The following is a 25,320-nucleotide window of genomic DNA, read 5'->3' on the forward strand; positions in this document are numbered from 1 at the left end:
AATAGTGCTAAAGTTCAAAAGCCTACTCTCAGTAATATCTGTTGAGCTTTGCAATATTTGCTGCCACATTTCACAAACAATCACATCCTTCTATGAAGCCACCACTGCTCAGGTGTATGACCCAGGGCCTCCGGCACATAGAGCAGGCGTGGTGGTGACAGGGCTCTGCAGTGAAAACACTGACAGGATCTGGAGACCAAATGTGTGTCTGGGTAGGGTCAGAGCAAGAGGCGAAGTGGGGCAAACTATTATCTTGTATATGGATTTACAAAAATAGAGCATTTCCCTGCTGCTTGGCACACTGAGCACAATTATCACCAAGCACAGAGCAGAGCCCTTCTTCTGCCTGTGGGGTGAGCGCAGACATTTATCCCCATTTCAGGCACGGCAGGGAGAAAGCATCCAAACTGTGCCTGTGGGAACACCCAAAACTTTCCAAGTGAAAAGAGCTCCCTAAGCAGAGATGCTGGAGCTGTCCTGGATGTACTGATCCCAGGCTGTGGAGTGCAGTGCCAAAACCTCTGCTTGATCTACGGCTATATGAGGGAGCTGAAGTGCAGAGGTAAGTACATCCATGTCAGCCTGTCTCTGTGCTCTAGCTCGTAGTTTTTTCAGAGAGAGGAAAATGGCCATCTTGCTTCTGAACCTGAGCTGGTGCAGCACAATGTCATGCTGTCGTGCAATGTAGATCATGGTGTCAAGCTTGGGGCTCTCTGCCTTGTGCTGTGGTCTGATGAGCAGTAATAGGACACTGAGTCTCCTGGACTGCTGTGATCAGGCAAGGAAGGATTTAATAATCCAAAACTGGAAGGTCTTGGGACATGACCAGCAACCTTGGAAATCTGCAGCATATCCTGGACTATCTGGTTGCTTCCACCACCCTCCTCATTTCCCTTTACAGGGGAGTGAGAGGTCCTAGAGCTTGGGTGAACTGTATTGAACCAGCTGATTTACCTGGAAGTTTCCTTGTAGTAGTCATTGGGAAAAGAGGGACAGGACACACACCTCTTAACTCCAGCCTTCTGCCACCATTTAAAGGTTTCCTTGGTGTCAGGACACAGTGCCTCAGAGACAAAATGCTCCAAGACTATACACATCTGTCTGTATGCAGCCATTGCGTGAGGGCAGGGGAACCACAGTTAGCCAAACCAGTAACCAATAGTCATATATTCCTTTTTAGAGGCTAGGGTGCCTTATCCTGTCTGAGATACAGTGAAACGTTCCAGCTCACAGGGAGTTTCAGTCTAACTGCCCTCACTTAGGGTAAGCTCAAATCTTATGTAATATTTTGCAAAAACGTACATTATGGCCGGGTTCAAATGCTTCAAGTTCTAGTTCTTTTTTAAATATGAGCTTAGCTTTTATTTTTAAAATGCTCAGAGATGTGAGAATGGGAAGATTTGTTAACCCTGTAAGCAATGAAGTAAGCAAAATGCCCCCAGATGCTTGCTCTGAGCAGAGCAGGAGGTGCTGGGAGGCTGCGGGTGGCTGTCTGTGATCTGGGCTTCATCTGACAAAGTCCTCTGCATCAGGACATGAATTTATTGCATTTGCCCATCAACACAGCTCATTACATGGGACTTGAACTTAAGCTGCCACACATTTTCCGATAGATAAGTCTCTATCTAGCATGTGAAGTTGTTGCAAGAGCTATTTGTTATTTGATATTTCATGCTCTCAGCCTGTTCAAAAAGCTGATGAATTAAGGAAGATCAAAATGCAGTGACATTTCTCTTTAAAAGCCTTTATTACAGAAAGACTGCAAGTGTTGAAATGTGAGAATACAGCGATAGTAGCAAGTGTTATAAAACTGTTATTTTAAAACATGACCTGCTTTCTGCCTGTCCCTTAATGTCACTGTGCTTAGAGGGGAAAGAAGGCTGTATTTGAAGCAGTTATCTCCTAGGCAGGCAATAGCATCTGGTGATATTAAAATGTCATCAGATGAAAATATATGCAACAGCCTCAACCTCATTTGAATATGAAATGCAAGGACAATCCAAGGCAGACAACTGCTTGTTTAGAGTGATATCTGAATCCAAAGGCTGGATCATCAATAATAGATTAAGGGTTTTTTTGCTTGTTGTAAATTAGAAGTTGGATGGGTATTGTCATTTTGTTCTTTAATTATTTATCACATTAGCAAGGCTGGCTGTTACAAAACATTGGGAAGAGTAAAAATGTAAAATATGAAGTGGGAAGAATTAATTTTAAAATCTGACACTAGAATAAGGCTTCAAAACCCTGTATCAACTGCACTGAAAATTAGATAGTAACATTCTGGTAGTTTTGTCAAAGTCAAATACAGAAGCAATTGCTAAGTGTTGATAGGCAGTAGATAGAAGGTGTAATCCACTGGGAAGGTTTTGATCCAAAATGAAACAGTTTTGTACCCCTGCTAGTCAGGCAGAAATCTAATTACTCTCTTTTGATCTCTATGGAGAGGTAAACCAAAGAGTTATAGGTTATGGACAGTTTTATTGATTTTTATCTCAGAAATCAACAAGTGCAGGCTTTACACTTTACACATACTTGCTTAGCTGGTGTTAGGATCAAATATTTCAAACTGGCTTTCCCTGCTATCAAGTCAATAAGCATTTTAGTTGTTTTGTTCAAGTTGTATTGCTGATGTTAATATTACAGAACTTTTTTTACACTCAGAAGCTTTGGGGGAAAAGACAACCGGGTTTATATTGGGCATTTTAAAGCAAAAGTCTAAACATTTGTTTTTCCATCTACTTTTTTTTCTCTTGCAAGGCTGCATTGATATATTATGGTTATTACTGGACAAGCATATGTGAGAAAAGATGTGAGAAACGGATCTTCATGGTAAAGGCAGCAGAATCAGAGTTGGAATACGAAGGGTCTGCCAGTTTTTCAAGGTTTAGCATCCCTTCCATTGACAAGATAGAGAAGGATAACCTAAAACCATTGCTGGAGTGTTCCCAAGACATTTCTAAGGTAGTCCTGGAGTGCAAGGGAGGAGAAGACTTTCTGTTTCTAGAGTTTGCAGTGCACCTTTGAGACAAGCCAGCCGCAAACTTCACTACTTCTATTTTAGCATTGAAATATACTTTGGTCTTTTGTCCTGTCTCTGTGGGTGCAGACAATTCCAGTAATATCCCCTGTGATAAACTGCAGCTTACAGAAACATTTAATCTTAAAAAAATCCCCAACTCTTCTTCTCCAAGCTACTTACTATAAATCCTGTGTTATTGTGCAAGATGAGTTCAGACATGGGCCAAAATGATCAACACAGAAGGAAGTTCTTGTTTTTTATGGCCCTCTATATGCATATTTTTTTTAAGTAAGTTTAAATGTATGGGAAAAATTTCACTGCTAGCCTTAACTAAAATCCCCAGTGTCCCCAATTCAGCAAATAGGAGTTGTGCCATTAAGCTAAAAGATGTCAAGAATTCATGCCAAAGGTATAATTACTTCGGGTTTATTGTTGTTAATTACACATTTTCATGTGATCTAATTGGCCTTCAAGAATGTGCATCAAGTCAGGATCTGCTTGTTCATGCACACAAAAAAGCCAGTCATTCATATTTAACTCTGCTGTCAGAGTCACAGGCAAGGAGCCCAGGATGAGTGTAGCTTCAAGATTATTTTGATAGCTTCTCTTCTTCGTGTCCTGGGAGATAAGGTTGTTTCTCCCACAGCTGCATTTTTCCTGAATGACTGACAACCCCTTTAGAGGAGATCAACCCCTTCTTGTGCCCTTTCACTCACTCGGAGGTTATCAGCTAAAACTGCACTCAGCATTCAATCACATCTTTCCCCTGTGGCCTTAACTCCTGTTAACACAATTAACCTTCTGATGGGAACATAAAATGAATCCAGGGAGGGGAAAAGAGCAGAAATACATTCCCATGTTAAGGATTAAATGGCCATAGTGCTTATAGCAGTGTTATTCACCTCTTTTTCTTGCACAATGTTGTGTGTAAGGGGCTATTAGCACGAAGTCACCTGTCACAAAATTCTTCCTAGCAATTCCAACAGCTCTTATTTTATTGGCAATCTTTTCCTCTAAGGTTGATAGCATTATGGGACATACAACTGGATCATCAGCCAAATGAAAATTTGAAAATTTTTATTTGTGCTTTGGTTTACTGAACCACCTCCCCAAAACCATCTGAAAGATGCTGATTGACAGCAAACATTTCCCAGTTTTGTTTTTTTTGGGGGGAGGTGGGGGGAGTGTCTGTGTGTGATATGCAACAAATAGTATCTGTTTTATATTGAGTTTCTTTTTCTATGTCAATATTTTGAAATTATAAACAAACCCATTGTATGTTCATTTTTATTTACAGGATGTGTTTCTGACCCAAGCTCTGTATATCCTTGTGTGTGTCCCCCCTGCCTGTGCCCTAGAAAGTGTGTACTCTAAGTGTGTTTTAGCCATGGTGTTTTTGAGCGGTCTAAGTACAGCCCCAGACCCCTGAAGCTGAGAAATGAATATTCTTTCAATTATTCCCTTCTTATCTCCCTTTCCACTCCATGAGTGGTTGGCTGGCCTGAAGACCCAGGGGGCCCAGCAATGTCCTCCCTGGAGCACCCTGCACAGGCTGCAGCCTGTGATCCCAGGGGTGCTGTGCAGGTCTGGTGCTGAATAAACCTCTGGCCTGGCTCACTCTGGTTATCTTGAACTAATGCTCTGCCCCGTTTTCCTCTATAAAGATATCCATGGAAGATTTTCCCTCAATATTAAGTGCACTGAAGCCCTTGAGGGAAGAACTAGGTATGTGTGTGGAGCTGCCAAGGTAAAGCACTACCCCGGACTCAGGTCCATTGGCTTCCAGTGGTGAGGCTGAAGGTGGAACAGGGTTGGAAGGCACTTGTTCTCTGACCAATTGAGTCTTTACCCACTCAGAGGTTAGAAGAAGGGCTCAGAGACACTGGGCCTTTTGATTTTCTCAGGTCTTACCTCTTCTGAAGTCTTGCCCAGCAGCAGGTACTTGACCCATGCATGGTTTCAATACTCCAGGTGTTTGCAAGATTCCGTGGTGAAGCTGGTAACTGGAGAAGTGATGGAAAATAAATACTTTTCTAGCACAGGTACATCCCAAAGCACAGACAGTGCTTCAGCTGAGGCCGCAGTTAAATGAGATGACAACATTTTGTATTTTCCTGTGAGATTACAAGAACGCTGATCTTGACTTTGTCCATTTACCAGACCTGCACAAAATCACTAAGTGTCCAGGTCTAGCTGTTAGGTGTGGATCTGCACTCTTTTTCTGCTGGTTGCATTGGTTTTCTGCAACGCCATAGATTTAGGGAACGCAGATGATTGTAGCATCAGGTACTTAGCATACAAGTGCTCAGTTTGTATTTTCAGCATCCTTCATAGAAGTAGAGCTAATTGCTTAAACAGTGACTGAAGCAGGCAAGGAAAGACAACAAGTTACATTTTAATATTTTTAATTCTTACAGGTTTTTGTATGCTGTAAGGAATAGGATTATAGTGCACATTGTAAAAACAAAGGGACAAGGCAAAATAATTAAATTTTAAGGACAGGCTTTAATAACGTCCAGCCTGATTTGTATGTTGTTACATTTCCAAGTTTCTTCCTCACTTTCTTGTTACAGCCTTGTGCTCCCAAGTGGGTTACGGGATGATCCCCATGTATGTGGACTTTCCAGTGTTGCTGCTATAGATCTGGAAAGGCCATGTGAGTTTAAAACATCTGCTGAAAACTCCACAGTTAATAATGCTGGAATGTGTCCCTAGTAAAATAAAAGAAGTTCTTTGCAGCTAGAGACAAGTGCAGCGTGCTGAAGAAGAGCCAAGGCAGCTCTGCAAATCTGCCAGTTTGCAGATGAAGCAGCTACTTGGGCATAGAAAGGAAGAACAAGGAAACACAGTTGTAGAGAAAAGGAAAATGCACAACAAAAGGTTGGGGTAATTTTCATGTTGGGGTTTTTTTTTCTCTATGTCATACCTCTTTTTTCTCTTCGATTCAGATGTGTTAGTTGTTCATCTGTCCTTATCCTGAGAATTGATTGTTGCATCCATGGGAGATTGCTGGCATGAAGAAAACACTTAAAATGGGGAAAGCTGATATCAGGCTTGCTTATTCCTTTCAAAGGAGCTAAGACCTTCACCAGAACCAGTTTAGTTTCAAATCAAACTTCATTCCACTGGATGCAGTGTCCATACTGACTCAATTAAAATAGGGTTTATTGTAGTGCTGTAGCAATAGAACTCAACCCTGGAGCTCTGTGGTGGAACACTTCAGGTAAGGGTACACTGGAAGAATGGCGTGCAAAAAGGCCAATAAAGGATGAGCTGAGATAAAAAAAGCTTGTGTCCCTGGCTCACACTGGTATCCTTTGTCTCACATTTCACAAGAGATACCAGTTACCCATTGCCCTTCCCCAGACAACTGCCTCCAGCTCAGGAATCCTCTTACACCTTCCCGCTGTGATCTCTTTAGAGGAGAGACAATCCATGTGTGTTTGGTGGGGCTGCAGGGAGGTGGCCACAAGGAGATGTGCTATATGTTGTGGCAATGGGATGCGAAAGGGCTTCTGCTGAGCTGAGCCAGCTGTGAGAATCATACCCTGCCATGCTGGTGGGCTGAGGACATAATAAGCAGCTCTGATCCTCCTGAAAGACATGTGCACTGGGGTGTTGTGTAAGTCCTGAAAGGATACAGCACCCAGCTCATCCCATTGTTGAAAGGGATTAAGCCTCAGTGAGCGCTGGGCACTCAGGGATTATGGCTCAGCATCCAGACCACCTGGGGTGATTTACAGTGTTTAAGGCCTTTATGCCTTCACTCAGCACTTCGAGCTCTTAAGATTTCTTTTACTTGGTTTCTGGAGATCGCAGACTTTTAGTTTTGCCAGGTCTCATTGACACACAGAGTGTCACATCTCTGTCCTTTCCTGGATCCACACACAGATGTGCTACTGAAAAACACTGAGAGATGGCTCCATGTCTTTTCTGCTAAACCAGATCACCTTTACACAGAGCAGCTACCATGTATGTCCTCCTTCACTGCCCGAGACCCACAGCTGCACCAGGTGAAGCTGTCACCAATCTTATCCCGGAAGAGCCTCACTATATTTTACAGTCCATGGCACCTCAGATTACTTCTTAATGTAGAAGTTCAGTGTTGTGGTCCAACCCCTGGGAATTACAACGTCTGAACTGGCTCTGCAGTACCAGGGTGATGTGGTTATTAATCCTTCTGATGGGGCTGGAGCAGTCACTGTCTGGTGGAAGGGGTTGTGCATTACTACATAATACATCAAACCTCCTATGTGGCAGCTTCTTCTGTAGAATAGATAAATTTTCCACTGCCCTGTGTGCCTCTGTGCAAGGCTCTGCCATCCTGTGTAACAGGGATCTGCTTCCCAGCATCCAGGGACTCAACCAAGAAAGGGGCAGGTCAGGTTTGATTATTTTGAAAACTGTGACCTGCTAAGACACCAGCTAATGCAACCGTGGGTTTTTGTAAAGGAGTCTTCTCATACAGTTGTTGGGAGAAAAGTAAATGGGGATTAACTGGGAAATAAATGGAAAAAATTCTGTAATAGAAATTATTTAATCTTTCTCATCTTTTTCTGGTGGAAGTGGTGGGACAGTCATAGCATCACCCTGTATTTTTATTGTGTTTTGGGTTTTTGTTTCTTTGTTTGTTTGTTTTCCCTTGAGATGTATTCCTTTTGTTACAACTCTGGACAATAACTGAGGTTGTACAGGTCTAGGCTGTCCCTTCCTGCTTTACATTCTGCATTATCTAGTTTTGCTTATCTGATGTTGAAGCTCAGAAAACAACAAAGAAAATGTGGGAAGATGCTAACAGAGTTGGATCTATTGTTTCAAAGCAACTGCTATTCTCCATTTTTCTGAGCTTGTGCTTCCTACCCCTTTCCAATTGGCATCTCTTGAAAAAAGTAAAATCCATTGGTTTGCATTTTGGAAAGTAGTCTTTAAACTTCCAAACACAGTAGACATTTTCACCTGTGTTTTCTATGCACAAAACCTGGATGTGGAACAATATCAGAGCAAAATTGGTAGTGTGTGCCTGGAGGTCCCTTTGAAAAAATAGATCCATTCAAAACTGTATTTTGCCTTCAGTTCTAAATAACTCATTTATGTTCCAGGTGAATTTCTACAGCAATTTACAGCTCTTCTACTTTTTTGATTATCCATTTTTCCCCTATTGAGATCTTATTCATTTTCATTTACTTCTGCAAAATCTTTTTTCCTGCTTGCAGTACCATTATGCTTTCCCTGACTATTTCTTTGAAATTAAGTGCTTGGTTCTTTATCTTCCCCTCATTAATTACCAATGTCTTTTTGACCTCTGCTTTGTAAGCTACTGTGTCGTATTTCTATTTCCTATCTTTTAGGGTTTAGATTTTTTTTCTTTTCTTTAATGACTTGCTCTGAATAGCTCTGTTCTTGTTTTTCAGTCAGTTCCCAGAACGGCCACACAGCCAAACCTTTGCCCTCCTCTCTTGTTTTTCATCTTGTCTCTATTATATCAATGGCCTAGTTAAAAATGTATTTTACAGCTCCCTGAGGCCAAGCCAATCTCCATTTTTATAATTATGCTGATTATAATCTATAGAGGTATCTCAGTAATCTTGTGGGCAAGCTAGCATCTCTCTGTTAAGGACCAGATGTAGTTGGGTGTGAACAAATGTGGGTACCACTGCAGGACTTGGGGTTTGGCTTAGGAGATGGAGATGTGAGACTTTATCAGAACAACATGAAGAGAAGCCACTTGATGAGTTTTGGACTGGTTAAATGTTAGTTTAAAGGGCTGAGGATTTTTTCCTGTGGAAGAATTGTGAACGTTTTTTGCAAGCACTTCAGTGGTGGGTGGGTGATACTTTGGTAGGTCAGGAAGATTTAAACCTGTCTTTAGGTATCTTAAGTTATTTCTTAGCCTGGTCCCACATGTGTCATTTCACCATGCCTTATAGTGGCATTTTCATTTGCTTCTTTCTTCCTAATAATTCCCAAAGTTTTTATTTTGTAATTGAAAAAAATTAAAGTAGCTCACACATTATTTTCCTGTCTTTGCCAAATCTCCCATTAGCATCAGAGGAGTCTCATTAAGTGAGCGAGGTTAGACTCTACCATCACCTTTAAATATTCCTTTCTCAGGGAGTGATGGCTAGGAAAGAAAGCCAGTTGTTTTTTTCAAAACTTTGAGAGTGGCTGGGCCTTCTGTGTAAAGGAGACATGATAAATGCAGGCATTTGCTGTCATTTTGTTCTTTTAAATAAATAACTGGGTATAATGAGTCTCAGCCACAGATTGAACATAATGAACCTCCAAAAAAGATGTTGTCTGAGAGCAATATTTACCACCGAGGAAGGGATTGTTACAGAAACAAAAATTGTTTAGACGTTAGTGAGTGAGATAAGAATCTATTAAAGGAATTAAAATCGAAGATGATTCATCACACATTTCTGCTTATTCGTAAGAGACACATGAAAGGCAGGGATTTCAAAACATTTGTATTAGAAAAACATCAATAACAAAGGCCCCTGATTTAATTTTTCAGTCTCTCGGGCTTCAAAAGAAGATGTGACTTGTCCACATTTGCCTTGAAAAACACACAGCATTGGAAACTAGCGAAGGCTCAGTTTGCTTTGCTACATTTCATTTTTAAATTGGTCATCTATACACGATAGCTACACCATGTTCTTCTCTGCAAAAACTGAGGAACTGTTTTTTGTTGCATTGAGAGTCAGCTTTCCAACACATTTCAAGGCATGAAGGGTTATTCATAGAATGGTTTGGGTTGGAAGGAACCTTAAAGATAATCTAGTTCTACTCTCCCTTCATGGACAGGGACACCTCTCCCTAGATCAGGTTGCTCAAAGCCTTGAACACTTCCAGGGATGGGGCATCCAGAGCTTCTCTGGGCAACCTGTTCCAGTGTCTCACACCCTCACAGTGAAAAATTTCTTCCTAAATCTACCCTCTTCCAGTTTAAAGCCACTGACCCTTGTGCTCTCACTACATGCACTTATAAAGTCTCTCCCCAGCTTTCCTGTAGGCCCTGATGCTGCTGCCAAGGCAAAAGCCCGTCTCACCTCCTGCTCACCCCTCACTCCCATGTGCAGTTCCCTTCTCCAGTCTACCCACTGCTCTCCCTGCTAAGAAAATCCCTCTGACACAAAAATCAAGGCAGTCAGTCGACAGTTCGTGTTTTGCTTTCCCCTGTCATTGACACAAGACCATTGCAATGGGTTAGTGTAAAGACTTTGGTATGAGAAGACCACACTTTTATGAGGTTATGTAGGAACTGGAGCAAGGTCTTACAGCACAGCTACGGTAGAAAATTTGTCTTAAAGTGTTTTTCATATACAGGTAATATTGATAATATAATAATACAGGATTTTTATGGGTACATTTGCTGTTAGGGGATGACAGAGAAAGTGGCAACAAAAGCAAGAAATAGAGAAAGAAGTGAAACAAAAGGAGAACGTGTAAATGAAGAGCCAGCATTGGGACTCTCTGAGCTGTTGGGGGAAACAGGAGTGACAGTTTAGCAAGTCCCAATTCCTTTTGTTGTACAGCCCGAGTTTTGCTGAACATCTTTTAGATGGCTCCTGTAAGCTGGGCATCTATTAAATAGCCTTTGAAAGTGAACTGGCTTCTGCCAACTTCTGCTAATTTGGACAGGGGGTGGGGGTCCGTAAAATCCCGATGTGGTGGAAAGTGGCAATAATATCCCCAGCAGGGGAGTGGTGCTTCAAGGACCAAACACACTTCTGAATGCTGAAAAAGTGAGCCAAGGAGGAGAGAGGAGAGCTTGCTTTGCTTGGTCCCCCCGGGTGAGTATTGCCCCAGGGAGCCAGAGCATGGCTGGGAAGAGCCGCGACGCTGCTGAGCTGCAGCTCCGCTCCCTTCCGCAGCCTCTGATTCAGCAGGCCACAGTGCTCAGATGTGGTGCCAGGTACAGCCCTACAGCTCACAGGCTTTGAGGAGACAGGCAGCACAGTCAGGAAAATGAAGCTGTGTTGAGTCGAGAGCTGCAGGGTCAACGTCAGGCTCCTGCCAGGCTTCCCCATTCTGCCCCATGGGCTCATTCCCAACGACAAGAAGGGTATTGGTGGTGGGGGACAGCAAATGAAAGGGGCAAGGAGGCCCTGGGATCTTACATGGTGCTTTGAAAATGCTCTTGACCCTGGGAAAGTCAGTGGAAAGTTAAGGGCATGTGGAGGCACCCTCTCCACTTCCCAAAACACCACCATTCCCTGCATGGGTTGGGTATGGCAGGCACTGAAACCCAAGCTGGTTTCTGGTCTCTGCATTTTAGGAAAAAGTTATTGCTTTCTAAAGTGCAACTTCATCAAAACAAAACAAAAAGACAATCCCCAATTTGAGACTTAAGAAAAAATTTATCAAACTTGTTTATTTTAGAGGCAATTTTTCTCTTTGCTGGGTACCATTTAAAAATGCCAAACTGTACTTTTGTTCCCACCGGAAGGTGCAATGAGCCTTGGAAACATTACCTGGGCACAGGACATTTCAACTCAAGAGCTGACTGTTTTGCAGATTCATAACTGTCCAAGGAAAAATGCTTTTATGCTAAGAAATACCATGCAGATACAGGAGTCACTGCCTTGTTTGCTAACATGCCCAATGTTTATTTTAAGTCCCAACTCCACTATTCTTTATTGCTATTTTAATTTCTGATACAGTTCTGCTTGTGTATCTTCCAACTGAACATACTGTGCTTCTGTTTAACTGTCTATTTATAGTCATAAGAGAAATAAACATATAAAATAAATGCATCTTGATGCATAGCTGTGCAAGAGTACAGATGTTTTATTAATGAAAATGAAACCAGCTTTTTGTAAGTCATGGCAGCAATATAACATATCATTGTTTGCTCCTCTGCTAGACGGTCCCTGCTGTTTTTACATAGAAATTCCTGTAATACTTAATGGACATCTGGAAGAATTCAGCCAATTAATCGAATTCACGCAGGAGCTAGGCTAATGGCTGTCTGAAAGGCAGATTACATTAAATCAAACTTGCAATATGAATGAAAGTACTTAATCATACATGCAACATTCATTAGATGCAGCACAGCAAGTGTTTTGATTACTTTAATGAAAGATCAGGTAAAGTGCATCAACTGAACAGATTGAAGAGACAGCATGCTTACAAATGTTTGATTATGTTGACTATCAACAGAAACACTGCCAGTAATTTATAGCAAAACATATTTGGAGGAGGAGGAGGAGGATGGAGCCAGTGAACTTGGAAGGGGAAGTGAAATTTGGGACTTGCCTCCAAGCACTTTAATTAATACTCAGGATAGTGAAAGTTTAATCAAATGTCATGAAAGAAGCAAAACAGATGTATTTGGAGGATCTTGTATGGCAGCTACTAGGGATCACTTATGTTTGCAGTACTTAAGAGTCTGATGCTGGTTTTGAGTCCCCTGTGTTCTGTCTGACTTTGGAGTAAACAACACTAAGACCTAACTGGAAAAAAATACTTTAAAAACAGTGAGATTCATGATGGATTTTTTTGGTCTGCAAATGGTTATGATTTCAATGTGGCCCTGCTCTTCCTCTTGGGCCCTGCTGGAGGCACCCTCCAGCCCCTACTGCCCTGGCCCTCTGCAGTAGGTGCTGGCTCCCAGGGAGGAGAGCGTAGCTGAAGAGGAGCTTTGCTTTGGGATCTTCCTGAGGCATTGCCACATTTTGTCTTTTCTGACCTCATTAGCCAGTGGAGCATTTTGTCTTTGCCCCACTGGTTTGCCCACGGGTGCCCTCCAAAGCTTTGTGCATGAAGGGCATTAGGGCAATTGCCCTTCAGTCATCAGAGTGACTGATCTCAGAAGCTGGAGAACTGCTTTCTAAAAGGAGCAGCAGGTCTCTTGACTCAGTTCTGCTTTTCCTTTGCCCTTCTTCATATTCCCTACACCGAGATGAACTGTCAGTTCCTTTCAGGAGCTGTTGTCCTCCTTGTTGCTTCTGTGAGATGCAGGCACCCAGCTCAAACATGGTTTATTTCCTTGTAATGCAGTTTTCCTGCTTGTTTCTTTAGGGTGCTGCTCTGCCTAGTAGTTTCTAGCCAGCCTCCTCCTAGTTCCCTCTTTTTCCTTACCACCATCTCCTGTGCTCCCTCTGCCCCTTCGCAACTGTTCTGCTGGAGATGCAGAACACTGCTGGAGATGCACTGCTTTGCAGTGGCCGTGACATACCTGCTCCTTATTCCTCAGTAAGTCTGCCACTTCTTTGCATAAGCAAGCAAAGCTGCAGTAACATCCTTCTAGCAGGAGATACCTGCATCTTGGGCAGGAGAGTGATCTGGAATTCAGTGAATTCAGTGGAACCTGAAGAAAATGGAGGGAGAATCAGACAGCGTACCATGGAGTAAGGGTGTAAGAAACATCTTGGGCAGCAGCCCTGAGAAATTGCCTGTTGCTCCTCTGAGCCAGAGAATCTTGTGGACAAAGCTGCTCTTAGCACAAAGGCATGAAAAAATTATTTGGGGGGAGGGGCAGGAAGAAGAAAAAGGTATTTTCTCGAGGTCTTGGCTCCCTGCACTGAGTCCAGCAGGACTGGATGTGCTCCAGCATCAGCACAAGAAGAGCAGGACAAAGCATGGCCATATTTTGTGGCTGAGATTCTCCAAGTGTTGTTCTCTGCTCTCCAAAAGCCTCCTGGATTGATCCCTTTTGGGAAATTAAGTGAATTGCAGGTTTCTCTGTCCTGCCTGGACTATACTGGAGGCTGGTGCAGAGCTACCCAGCCCAGCGTGCAGCACAGACACAACTCAGGAGCTACATTTTTCCCATCCTCCTGCTCTCTCGTCTGTCTGTCTCTCGGGTTGTTGCTCTCTCCAGATGCAGGACTGCCCACCTATCTGCCTGTGCATCTGCCTGCACATCTGCACGCAGCGCAGCTGGGGCTCGGCCTTGCTGAGAGCCACTGCTGCTATTCATACAATTAATAACCATGACCTTTTTGTACAAGGAGTATCTTTTTCAGTGAATGACAACATATAATGATGTCTGTAGGAAACAGACTGCTGAGTATCTCAAGCCGAAGGAAGTCAAAGCTTCCTACTTATGACATGACGAGATCAATAAATAACTCCATTACAGGCAAATTTGTCATGGCAAATGGCTTCAGCCTGGAGGGTATGAGCTGAAATCCAGCTGAAATCCATAATGAAATAAGAAAAATCATAATGGTCGTGATCAGGCTCTTGGTTGACTTGTATGAGTTTGGGAATGTTGGGCTGCTCCCTGGAGAGGACCTGATGTCCCCACAAGGGGCTAATGCAGACAAGAGTTGAGGACGGGTCAATACATGGGAGTGCTCATTTGGCCCCAACCTGCTGCTTGCTTTCAGAGTAGGGATGGGAGCAACGATGTCACTGTCCTCCCAATATCAGCTTAGTGATGGCAGCGTGGCAACACCAACAGTATCACTTGATTTGCAAAAGAGAGGAAGGCTGAATGTTTTTGTAGTGTCTTAAAATCCCTTTGACTCCCTCTAGCCCAAGTGCCTTCACAGAACAGTGTTTCCTACCTTCTCCTATGGCAAGCTTTTTGTTAATACATGAGCAATGAAGAAAACACAGCAGCTGTTAGCATAGGTTTCCCCTTGAGGCAGATTGTTCTCAGGTAAAACAAAACATAATGAAGGTACCAGCAAGGTCAGTTAAATTAGACAATCCATATCCTCATAATGCAGATATTTCCTTCAATGTCTGTCACCAGCATCAAATCCCCCACCGCAGCAAGGTAGTTGGCAGCCTCCTTCTAGAAGGAAGATGAAATGGCTTGTGCTGCCACCAGGACCAGCCTGGATTTTGTTTGCATAAGTGCTGGAGCCTTGGGGTGGCATCGCCCATCTAGCTATATTGCTGGAGAGTCATGTATCAAGGACAGGCTTCTGAGGCCACTTTTGTCTCCCTCCTATTTACTGCTCCTTTAATTGCAAGCCAGATGTTGGGTGAAGATTTAAAAGTCAACTGTATTTGAAATCCTGATTTATAAAAAACTTGACCACAATAATTTTTTTGTGGTGGTGACGAAAAACATGAAGGAGAAAAAAGTTCTTTAATCCTTTGCTTATAGCTTTTTTCTATTTTATTTTTAACTCTTATTTTTTAACATTGTGGTTATTTTGTCTTTTATAAAGTGGCCAAAGGCATTTGTCTTTTTTTTTTCTCCCCCTGCAGCCCCCAGAAGAGTTTTTAGGCTTTTCTCTGAGAACCAGACCTCACCCAAGACCTTCTCTCTCCCAGCCAGGATTTCTCTCATACCTTTTTCCTGCTGTTTTTGGCCCAAGACTGTTCAGAAACATCAAATGCAGCTGAGTGCTTGCTTGGTGATGTTTTATTTGGGACCGTGTTACACCTCCTCTCCAGTGTCCACGCAGGCTACCAGGTGTCTGGCAAGGAGTCAGCACTGGCCTCTAGGCTTTGTGGAAGACATGGATGGGGCTGGGAGCAATGAGATTCCTACCTCACAGCCAGGGATCACGGACTCCGGGCAGCATGTGGACACAGGGATGGAGGAGGACCTGGGTCACCAGCTGCTGGTGCCATGCCCCCCCTGGCCATCAGATGGAGCACCCTCCAGAAGGCACTGAGAGCATTCTGCTCTGACAGGGGAAGGCATCTAGAGAAACCTGAAGTCTGGCCTCGCTTTGGAAGATCCTCATCTTGATCCAGCCATCACTGAATTTGATTGCTGAATCTTGACAAAGCTTGAATGAGTCTCACAAGTTTATTTTAGAAGCCAAGTTATGTACAAGGGTAAAAGACCCTTCACACAAAACAGGAGACTTCTGCCAAAAGGGAGGCAGAGCAGTCACGTACCCCTCTGGTTTCTGTTCCCTAACACACTGGCATTCAGCCCCAGCCAAAAAGGAGGGAATAGTCTAAGGATAAAAAGGGTTAGAGAGAAGGAACTGGTTCCTCTTGTTCTCACCCCACTAGTTCCCCACCAGCTAGTGCATTTTTTTCACTACAAGTTCGATTTCCAATTTCCCATGGGATAAACTCTTTGGTTAATCTAAGGTCACCTGAGCATGAATTTCACACATAAGCTGCCAATATATTTGATCAACTCCAACCTGATTTCATCAGATGGTAGAGAATGTAGTGTAAGGTCAGGAGCAATGATGTGGTTCAGTCTTCGGGAAGCCTTGGCCTTAAATAAAGTACCCCATTGTGTGATGTTCAGTTGGGTTTAGTGTTGCACTCGGTGTGATGTGTGGTAGCACTAATGGAACATAGCAAGTCAGTGAAAAAAAATACAGCAAATTTCCACAGGATTTTGCGGGGATTGGGGGAATGTGGACAAAATTGTTAAAAAGCCTTATGAATTATCTGAATTTTCTAACAAGAATTTTTTGGAAGAAGTAAAAGTTGAAGGCAAGAAGACAGACCCATGTAACACTTTGGAGTAAGACTGGAACACCCAAGTAACACTGGAAAACTCTGAAGCTACAAGAGCTGGGTGTAATGCCCAGTCACCAGGGATGAACCCACTTGTGAATGTGAGGAGAGAGGGGAAATAATCTGTTATCACAAAACAACGACCCTGCAAGTGGGCACTGGGAGGCAGCACTGGGGAAGCAGTATGTTTATTGAGGCAAAGGAGTCACAAGGTGGTTTCAACAATTTGAATAGCAAAGCAATTTTGCGAGTGTTTCTGTTAAAGATTTGCAGGTGCTGGCACGTGCTGCAGCAAGACCAATGATGGGATGATGGGTTCTCCAATTTTGGGTCCCACCTTGGAAACTGATAACAAACTGGAGGGGGTACTGATAATAAACAGAGATGGGTACTAGAAGGCTGTCCCATGAGCAAACTCTGGAGCATGAGGGAGGCTCGGACTCACCAAATCATGGAGAAGAGCTGAGAAGCGCAGCAGAAGGGGCAGCAGCTGGGGAGGCCAAGCAGTGATTCCAACTCGGCAGTGATTCTCCCCTCTTAGGGAGGGGAGACTCTAAGCTACACTCCCAGTTTTCCTGTGACATCTGGGCAATGTCAGACCACATCTGGGGACCTGAAGAAACTCCCTGATGCAACTCCATTTTATAGCTCTTACTGGAAAAATGTTTGGAGTCCCAGTAAACACACTGAATGCACCTGCTTTCCAACTGGCCCTGCACTCCCCCGCTGCTCCTGTGTAGGAAAAAGCATTGCTGGGTTTCTCAGCCCTTGGGACAGAAACTGACCAGGACATGCCTACCACAGACTGCTTTTGCAAGGTGACAAAAGCAAATACAACATTAATGGGAACACTGCTTAAAAGAGGAAACTGCAATAACTATTTATGTATCACTTGGAGGAACTGTATAAAACAGTGGATCTGTCACCAGAGATCCAGTTATTCAGTGAGAAATGTACCTGGGAAGTCCCAGTTACAAAGGTCGACCCAAATACTGGGCAAAAATAATGCAGGCAGACAGTGGAGTGACCTGATTGTGCTGCAGTGTGGCTCACCGGTCCCAGTTACAGCAGTTTGTACTGACAAAGGGTGATGTCTAGCCTACTGAGTCTATAATCCAATCTAAAATTCAGTGCAACCATGAAAATGGAGGAAAAATGTGACAGGAGAGTAATGTAAAAGATGATAGATGCTTTGCTAAGCAAATATAATCAGAGCACTTACACAGACCAGTGGCTGAGTGTTTTGAGCAGGTGGGACATATTCTGTTCTTGCATAAAGGCTTCAAATCTTTCTTGCCACTTCTAGAAGGCCCCTCAATCTAGAGTTGCTGGTTCTCCCTTTCTCCTGGTGGTCTCTAGTTTCTCCTGCCCGGGATGCTCCCGAGATGGTGAGTCCGACTGTACTACGGTGACAAGGGATGTCTGTTCCTGGGCGAGGGACGGAGAGAGGCTTGAGCCCGTTCATTCTCAATGGCACGCCATCTTGTGTATCCCGCAAGCAGCAGGTATCCAGGCGGGATGCCACTGCCCTGCCTTCCACACCGGCCTCGGATAAACGAGTGCCCGAACAGCAGATGCTGGAGGGGCCGGAGGGGCTGCTGGCAATCCCCTGTAAGCGCACCTCATTTCTCACTGAAACAGCTGCATTCCTACAAAGGCGAGTGCTGTTTTAGGAAACGCAGCTACCGCCTTGATTCAGGGATGCACAAGCTGCCACCAGGCTCACGGCATCCCCAAACGGGCCAGGAATCACAGCTGGAGAGGCGAAGGGGGCAGTTTCTGGCTCTTTTGCAGTTTGTTGCACCACAACTCAATCTCGCCTCCGCTGGGCTCGGGATGCTGCTCATGCGTGAGGCTGCCAGGGGACCACATCCCCAGCCATTACACAGACAGTGATTTAGCATCCTGAGCGGCAGCGGCACTTCTGCTCCTGCACGGAGACCTCACCTTAACACAAGACCTTTCTCCCTACTAGTGGAAAAACTCTGGATGTAGCGGTGTGAAGGACGGAGCAGGCTCCCAACCCTCGCTCCCTTGAGAGGGAAGACATGCGGAGCGGCCCGGCCGCGGCGGTGAAGGACGGCTCCTGGCACAAACCCTCTCTCGCAGCACTCAGAGATGCTCCTGCCGGAACCCTGACCGCCCCCTCGGCCGGGAGTTGCGGCCGTGCCCCGGCGCGGGGTCCCTCTTCTCTCAAAGCCCCGCTCCCGGTCCCACGCCTCTCTCCGTCCCGTCGGGAGCCGTCTCTCCGGCTCCGCACTGCAGGGTGACCGCTCGGGAACACCCCGCCCTGCCCCGCAGGCGGAGCGCGCCCGCCCCGCCAGCGGGCAGCCCCGGCGCGGCCCGGCCCGACCACCGTCTCCCCCCGCCGCCAGCGCCGGCCCCAACTCCTCATTGGCCGCGGCCGCCGGAGGGCGGAGGACGCCCGGGCGGGCGCGGGCGACGGGAGTATAAAGGCCGGGCGGGCCAGGAGCGCCGCGCTCCGCCGCCCGTCCCGCCATGCCGCGTGGCTTCCTCGTCAAGCGCAGCCGGCGCCCCGGCGGCTCTTACCGGGCGCGACCGCGGGAGCGGGACCCAGAGCGAGATCCGCCGCAAGCCCCGCCGCCGCCCCCCCCGCCGCCTGCCGCGGGCGGCAGCACCACCGCCAGGCAGGGGGCGGAGGAGGAGGAGGAGGGCGAGGAGGAGGAGGGCGCCGTCGCCGCCTGCCCCGCGACGTGGCCGCCCGGCGGCGGCTGCGGAGGCCCTGGGCTCGTCCCGCCTGAGGAGCCGGCCGCCTGGGGGGCGGCGAGGCCCTGCAGCACCGCGGGGCCCTGCAGCGCCGCGGGGCCGCGGGCGGCTCTCTTCGAGCGGTGCCTCAGCTCCCCCGCCTCCGCCGAGTCCTTCCCGCTGGCTGCGTCCTTCCCGCCCGCCGAGAAGCTGCTGCTGCAGCCCCGCACGCCGCTTCCCGCCCCGCCGCCGCCGGTGCCCGCGCTGAAGCGGCCGTCGCGGGCCAAGGCTCCGGCCAAGAAGGCCAAGGCCACGCGGAAGCTGAGCTTCGCCGACGAGGTGACCACCTCGCCCGTGCTGGGGCTGCGCATCAAGGAAGAGGGGCCCGAGGGCCGGCCGGGGCCCCCGGCGGGGCGCACGCCGCTGGGCGAGTTCATCTGCCAGCTGTGCAAGGAGCAGTACGCGGACCCGCTGGCGCTGGCCCAGCACCGCTGCTCCCGCATCGTGCGCGTCGAGTACCGCTGCCCCGAGTGCCACAAGATCTTCAGCTGCCCCGCCAACCTGGCCTCGCACCGCCGCTGGCACAAGCCGCGGCCCGGCCCCAGCGCCGACGGCTCCGCCGCCCCGCCGGGCAAGGAGAACAGCCCCGAGCGGCGGCCCCGCGGCCCCTCCGCGGCCCCGCCACAGCCGCCCTCGCCGGCCCGTCAGCACCGCGGCGGGGCGGACAGCGCCCCGGCTCCTCCCGGCCCCGGTGGCGGCCCCGGCGTGGAGGCGTTCGCCTGCCCCTGCTGCCAGAAGCGGTTCCGGCGGCAGGCCTACCTCCGCAAGCACCTGGGCACCCACGGGCCGGCGCGGCCCGCCGCCTTCGGCCCCCCGGAGCGCGGCCAGCTCGCCTTCGCCTGTCACCTCTGCGGCGCCCGCTTCCCCTCGGCGGACATCAGGGACAAGCACCGGCTGTGGCACGCCGTGCGGGAGGAGCTGCTGCTGCCGCCGCCGCCGGCCGGACCCCCCGAGGGCGGCGCGGCGGGCGGCGAGCGGCCGGGCTTCCCCTGCAAGCACTGCCCCGCCACCTTCTTCAGTGCGCCCGGGCTGGCGCGGCACGCCAGCAAGTGCCACCCGCCGGAGAGCAGGCAGGTCCTGCTGCTCCAGGTGCCCGTCCGGCCCGGCTGCTAGGCCCGCGGCCGTCCCCCGATGGGATCGCTCCGGGAGCCCGGGCGAGCCGAGCGAGTCCTGTCCACGCTGTAATTCCTATGGAAAGTCACAGTACTCACGGCTACACAGGAGGGGGAGCCGCCCGCGGACGCCCGCTCTCCCGCGCCTCCTCCGCCGGTGGGGAGCGAAACCGGCCCCGTGCCGGACGGGCAGAAGGTCTCGCCGACGGGCGGTGTCCGGCCGCAGCCTGGGCGCCCGGCCTCGCCCGGCAGGGAGAGCAGCGCTGTCCCTGGGCGGAGGGCGCTGGCGGGCGCGGACGGCTCCGGGCTGGCGCCAGCCCCTGCGAGCAGCTCCCGGGGTGCGGGCAGTGCCGGAGGGCGGGTGTCCGCCCACTGAAGTACATCTGCCGTAGCTATTCCCGGTCCCTGGAGAGAAGTACAACTGTATATACGACATTTAAAGAGAGTAATTATTTTTCGTGAGAAAAGGAGCCTGATCTAGTGACCTTGTTTTAATAGCCTTAGCCCCTGAGCTTCAACATTTAAGTTCTTGTGAGGTGTTTTGTTTGCTGTACTCTGTAGTAAAGTAGTCAAGAAGGTAAGTGTTCATATTAAGTCAGTGTCAAGTCATATAATAGCTAGCAAAACGTAAGGAAAATTAACTGTTCTGTCTGCTTAATTAAAATACGGAGGTATTGGTCTTCTTTAGCTACGTACACCTCTCCCGCTTACCCTGCCTTTCTGTACTCCAGGACTGTGCAGTCGGCAGCGCGCACGTCGCCAGCAGCTGCCCGTGTCAGACCCGCTCCCCTAGCAGCTCGTTAGCGGGGCTCGTTAATGGGGCACGGACTGTCGAGAAGCACAGCCCAGCCTCCTCAGGACGGGCAGCCTGTGGCCCCGCCAGCCCCCGTGTTGCGGGCAGGTGGAGAATCCCTGTCCACGCCTGAGCTTTTTCAGGCAGCCTCCGACCCCTCTCCTCCATGGGCTGCGCTGTTTATATGAGCTCCTCCAAGTCTTGTGAACAGCCAGCACTAGGACATGGGACAGGCTTTCGAAGCGTTGCTGAAGCACCGGTGACAGGCTGCCTTCCTTCTTCCCTGGCCAGACCCACCTCCAGCAACGCCACCACTGTGTGTATTCCCTGGCTTTACTGGTGCTCTGCTTTGAAATACTGTCGAGTTTACCAGCTACTGACATTTCAGCCGGTATTTATTAATTAATTTATTAATTTATTTATTTATTGGCTTTTTCCATGCACAGGAGCTTGTTTCTACATGTGATAGCAGATGAGGCTAAAAATAAGGGCAAGCAAATTCAATAAGGATTTAAAACAAAGCTCACGCCTTTCTTGAATTCAGCAGGGCAAAGTGGGGCAGCTGTTGATTTCTGAAGAAACAAACTGATCCCAGCCGTAGCCTTTGTTCTAACACTCTCTCCAAAATGAGCATGCAAAATATTTTGTTCCTTAGATTAGCATCCTCTAAAGCAGTTATTTCTGTAGTTTTACATTTTGCTGCGCACAACAAAAGATTCACATGTATCATGCCCAAAGGCTGAAAGCAAGAGATAAGTGCTTTGTTTTATATGTGCTTCATGAACTTCCTTGTTTAAGTTCCAGGACCTGGACAAATTAATTAATACAATATAACCTTAAGTAGCCAAGATTTGCTGTCTGACGAAGGAGGCTGAACTCAGAGCTTGCTTTTCCCATATGTCAGAAACAAAGCATGTTCCGTGAAGTTGTGCATTTTCCCATCATTTGTTGTAATGGAGATTTAGGTTAAAATGCCCATTTATGCAGTTAAACGAGTTCTCCCCTGGAGAAGGTCACTATATATATTTTTTTTAAATAAATGCTCTACTTTCTCCAGTTGTGAAGTCAAAGACAAAGGGCTCTGGACTGATGATTAATAATTGCTCCTACAATTAGCACTGGAGCAACCAGCCTGCAGTAGGGAAGGTCGGGTGCTCTGCGGTACCTGCGGAGCTATGTGGGTTGTATTTACTAGACCTGGGGAAAAGCTGTCAGTGCAGCCTTCTTGTGATGGGTTGGGAAAGAGTGCCTAAGAACCTGTGGGTACTTTTTAATACAACTGAAAACTAAGCTGTGTATCACCCTTAGCTGCTCCATGTGTAATATGCTACTCTTCTATAACTTGGGAGTAAGAATCTAATCACTGATGTGAATCATTGATATACAAAAGGTGGTAAGAATAATTTTATTGTGTTATTAAATAGTATGTCTTCTCTTCAACCATTACAAATTTGTAGATACTACATGAATGACAATACATAATTTATCTTTTTATTGTTGCCCATATGATGTATTTACACATGCAGTTAGTACCAATGTCATGCTACATTTTTTAACAGCATTTTGTTGTTTGCCAGACTCAAAATGTGAGCATTTCATCTTTTGTAGGAAAACATCTCTAGGCGGGTGGAACGTGTATACTAATCTGCACTCAGAGGGTTGGAATTGTCAGCATTTTAGGCCAGGCTCCTGGAGCATGTTCCCTTTTCTTCCCTAGTACACATCATCAGAGCAATGAATTTCTATCAGGAAAGTGCCTTTTATTTATTTATTTATTTATTTAAGTGTAAGAAACAGGAATATACATCTAGACCCAGCAGCCCGGAGATAAAAGGCTAAAAACCATGAAACTTGATGGCATTTAGTATTGATACCACTTGGAAAAGCAAACCTTATAAAAATATTGGGAAGCCATGTGTAAGTAGAATTTCAGACAGTGATTTTTTTTCTGGCATAGATTATGGCATCACCTGCACAGTTATGAAATGATATGTTGTTTGTGAAGAAAGAGTTGGTGCTACAAGCAAGTTATTTCGTTTGGACTCTACACTGCTTGAAAGGCCGTCAACCTACTTTATTTTTAACATAAATAATCTGTACACATTGTGTGCATTAACATTGTGATATCCGACAAAGACTTTACAAATGCAACTTCAATTTAAAATTGTACATTCATTTTCAAATTGTACATATTTCTTCCATTGTTACAGAGAAAATTGCAATGGGGCACAATAAATACAGTGTAATCAAACTGCAGTTTCCAATTCAGTATGTGACTCAAGAGTTAAAAATGGCTACTGTTAAGATACTGTAATCATTCAGGAAGGTAAAAGGTGCAGAGGACAAACTGCACAGAAAAAAACAAAACAAAACACAAAGGAAAAAAAGAAAAGGCAGCCTGGAGTCTGAGAAAAAAACCCCACAAAACAACAACCCCAAGAGCTAAAATACTAAAGTAAAATTCCAGTGTCACAGTTTAAAATATACATACAGCAAAGGGGCACGTGGGGCTGGGCACAGATGTGAGACATGATCCTTGGGGTGAGTGGTGAGCGGCTGGGGAGGGGGGCCGGTTGCTGGTCACAGGAAGCTGCAGGCATCTCGCTGCTTAGGACTTGTTGGCCGAGCCAGAGGAGCGGCGCAGCTTCATGGACATGCGGCTCTTGCTAGTCCGAGGAGACATTGGAGAGGCTAAGTCTGTTCCATCCACCTGTGCTGTTGCTGCTGCTGGAGTTTCTCCCTGCTGAGTCTCTGGGCAGAAGCCTGCAGAGGACAGCGAGAACCAGATGGGTCAGTGCCACCTTCTGCACTCTCAGTGTGGAATCTATTCACAGGGGGCAGAGAGGAATTTCAGTGCTGCTGTCACTCCCACAGCATCTCCTAGCCCTTTACCAGCTGTGGGTGATGGTACCGCATGTGGAGCTAGTGACTGCCACAAATCCACCTCTAGAGAAAAGATGATGCCAGAAACCACTGAGCTACAGGACTGCAGAACCCCCTCACTCTTGGCAACTGAGGCAGCACTGAAGTGGGCGATGTTCTCCTGCTAACTGGGAGAACAAACACCTCCAGTTCCCTTGCAGGGATGGGGAGTCATTATTCAAACCACAACCCTGAAGAAACCAGTCTTTAATGAGAACATGAAGGTTAACAGCTCGTTGTGCATGAAGGGAGCTCTAGGAATGCAGCTGAAGAGGTGGAGTGAATTGGGGGGCAACTGGGAGAGCAAAACACCTTCTCCCATCCCAACTTTAGCTGGTGCTCCAAAAGGCAAATTCCTACAGGGCCCACAAGGCAGAAGCTTGAACAGATCATACTAACTGGATGCACTATACATTAACATTTCTTTGTAAAAGGAACAAGATGAATTTGAGATAATGGTATGTAGTTCGTTAGTAATGTAGCTCATTAGCCTGGTGCCCACAGCTACGGCGAAGTGGGCCCAGAGTCCCCACTGCAAGAGGACAAGGCTCTTCCTTACAGACAGCCCATTTCCAAACCTCCTTCTGTAGAGTTACAAAGGGAAAAGGAGAAAATACAAAATAAAAAATTAAATTCTCCTTCCTAGATACCTAAAATTAATACTATGAACTCACATCCACAAAACTAAACTGTATTTTAATTCACCATTTACAGAGGCTGACAGCCTGATTGAACTCAGCTACCACAGTTACCACTGATTGCTTCTGACCCAGGTAAATTATGGACAGAAGCTTAGTCCTGCAGAATTCAATGGGGAAACCCCTGCTGATTTCAGTAAGCCAGAATATCACTCATTATTTCTTCCACATCATGCTATTACTGGTAATTTTTAAAAATAATCAGAACTGAAGATCCTTCTCCCTCAGTATAAGTTTCATGAATAAGGGGTGCAAAAACTATTCAAAACTGATCAGGATTTACTTTGAGAGACTCTTCTAAAATCAAATGAGGTCATCAGGTAAGAAGTCTAAGAGTGCATTTAAAATATATTGTCATCCACCTCTGTGATTTTTGGCTGTTCTCTGTGCCTGGTCCATCACCTGCCTGCTCCAGAGGGATGGCCACGGTACTTTCTATCTTTTTCAAACTGACACAACCCATTGAAGTGACAGGGAGAAGAAAGGGCTGTTATTTGTTCCCCAGCTGGTGCCAGTAATTCTGTTCATGAACTAGGTACTTCATTGCCAAACAATCTGGAAAAGCACGATAATGCCTGACTCACGGTGCCTTACAGAAAAAGGCAGGCAGGGAAA

General features: G+C 46.7%; 2 protein-coding genes across 12 annotated transcripts in view; one reads left to right on the forward strand and one right to left on the reverse strand.

Annotated features, from left to right (window-relative positions):
* Window positions 1-18,913: 18,913 nt before the first annotated feature.
* On the forward strand, window positions 18,914-20,293 carry INSM2 (INSM transcriptional repressor 2). The gene is made up of 2 exons (XM_051622023.1): window positions 18,914-19,726; window positions 19,808-20,293. The coding sequence occupies exons 1-2, from the start codon at window positions 18,914-18,916 to the stop codon at window positions 20,291-20,293; spliced, it is 1,299 nt and encodes a 432-aa protein (XP_051477983.1).
* A 2,183-nt stretch (window positions 20,294-22,476) lies between these two features.
* The window catches only part of RALGAPA1 (Ral GTPase activating protein catalytic subunit alpha 1), a 131,784-nt gene continuing 128,940 nt past the window's right edge, over window positions 22,477-25,320 (reverse strand). For 10 of the 11 annotated variants that reach the window (XM_051620629.1, XM_051620628.1, XM_051620627.1 and 7 more), the window contains one exon: window positions 22,477-23,848. In XM_051620629.1, coding sequence (XP_051476589.1) covers window positions 23,752-23,848 — 97 coding nt within the window. In that variant the 3' untranslated portion in view covers window positions 22,477-23,751. The remainder of the gene's footprint in view (window positions 23,849-25,320) is intronic. The other variant, XM_051620619.1, reaches the window with a different exon arrangement.

Source organism: Apus apus, chromosome 5 (assembly GCF_020740795.1).
Source record: "Apus apus isolate bApuApu2 chromosome 5, bApuApu2.pri.cur, whole genome shotgun sequence".
Taxonomy (NCBI): domain Eukaryota; kingdom Metazoa; phylum Chordata; class Aves; order Apodiformes; family Apodidae; genus Apus; species Apus apus.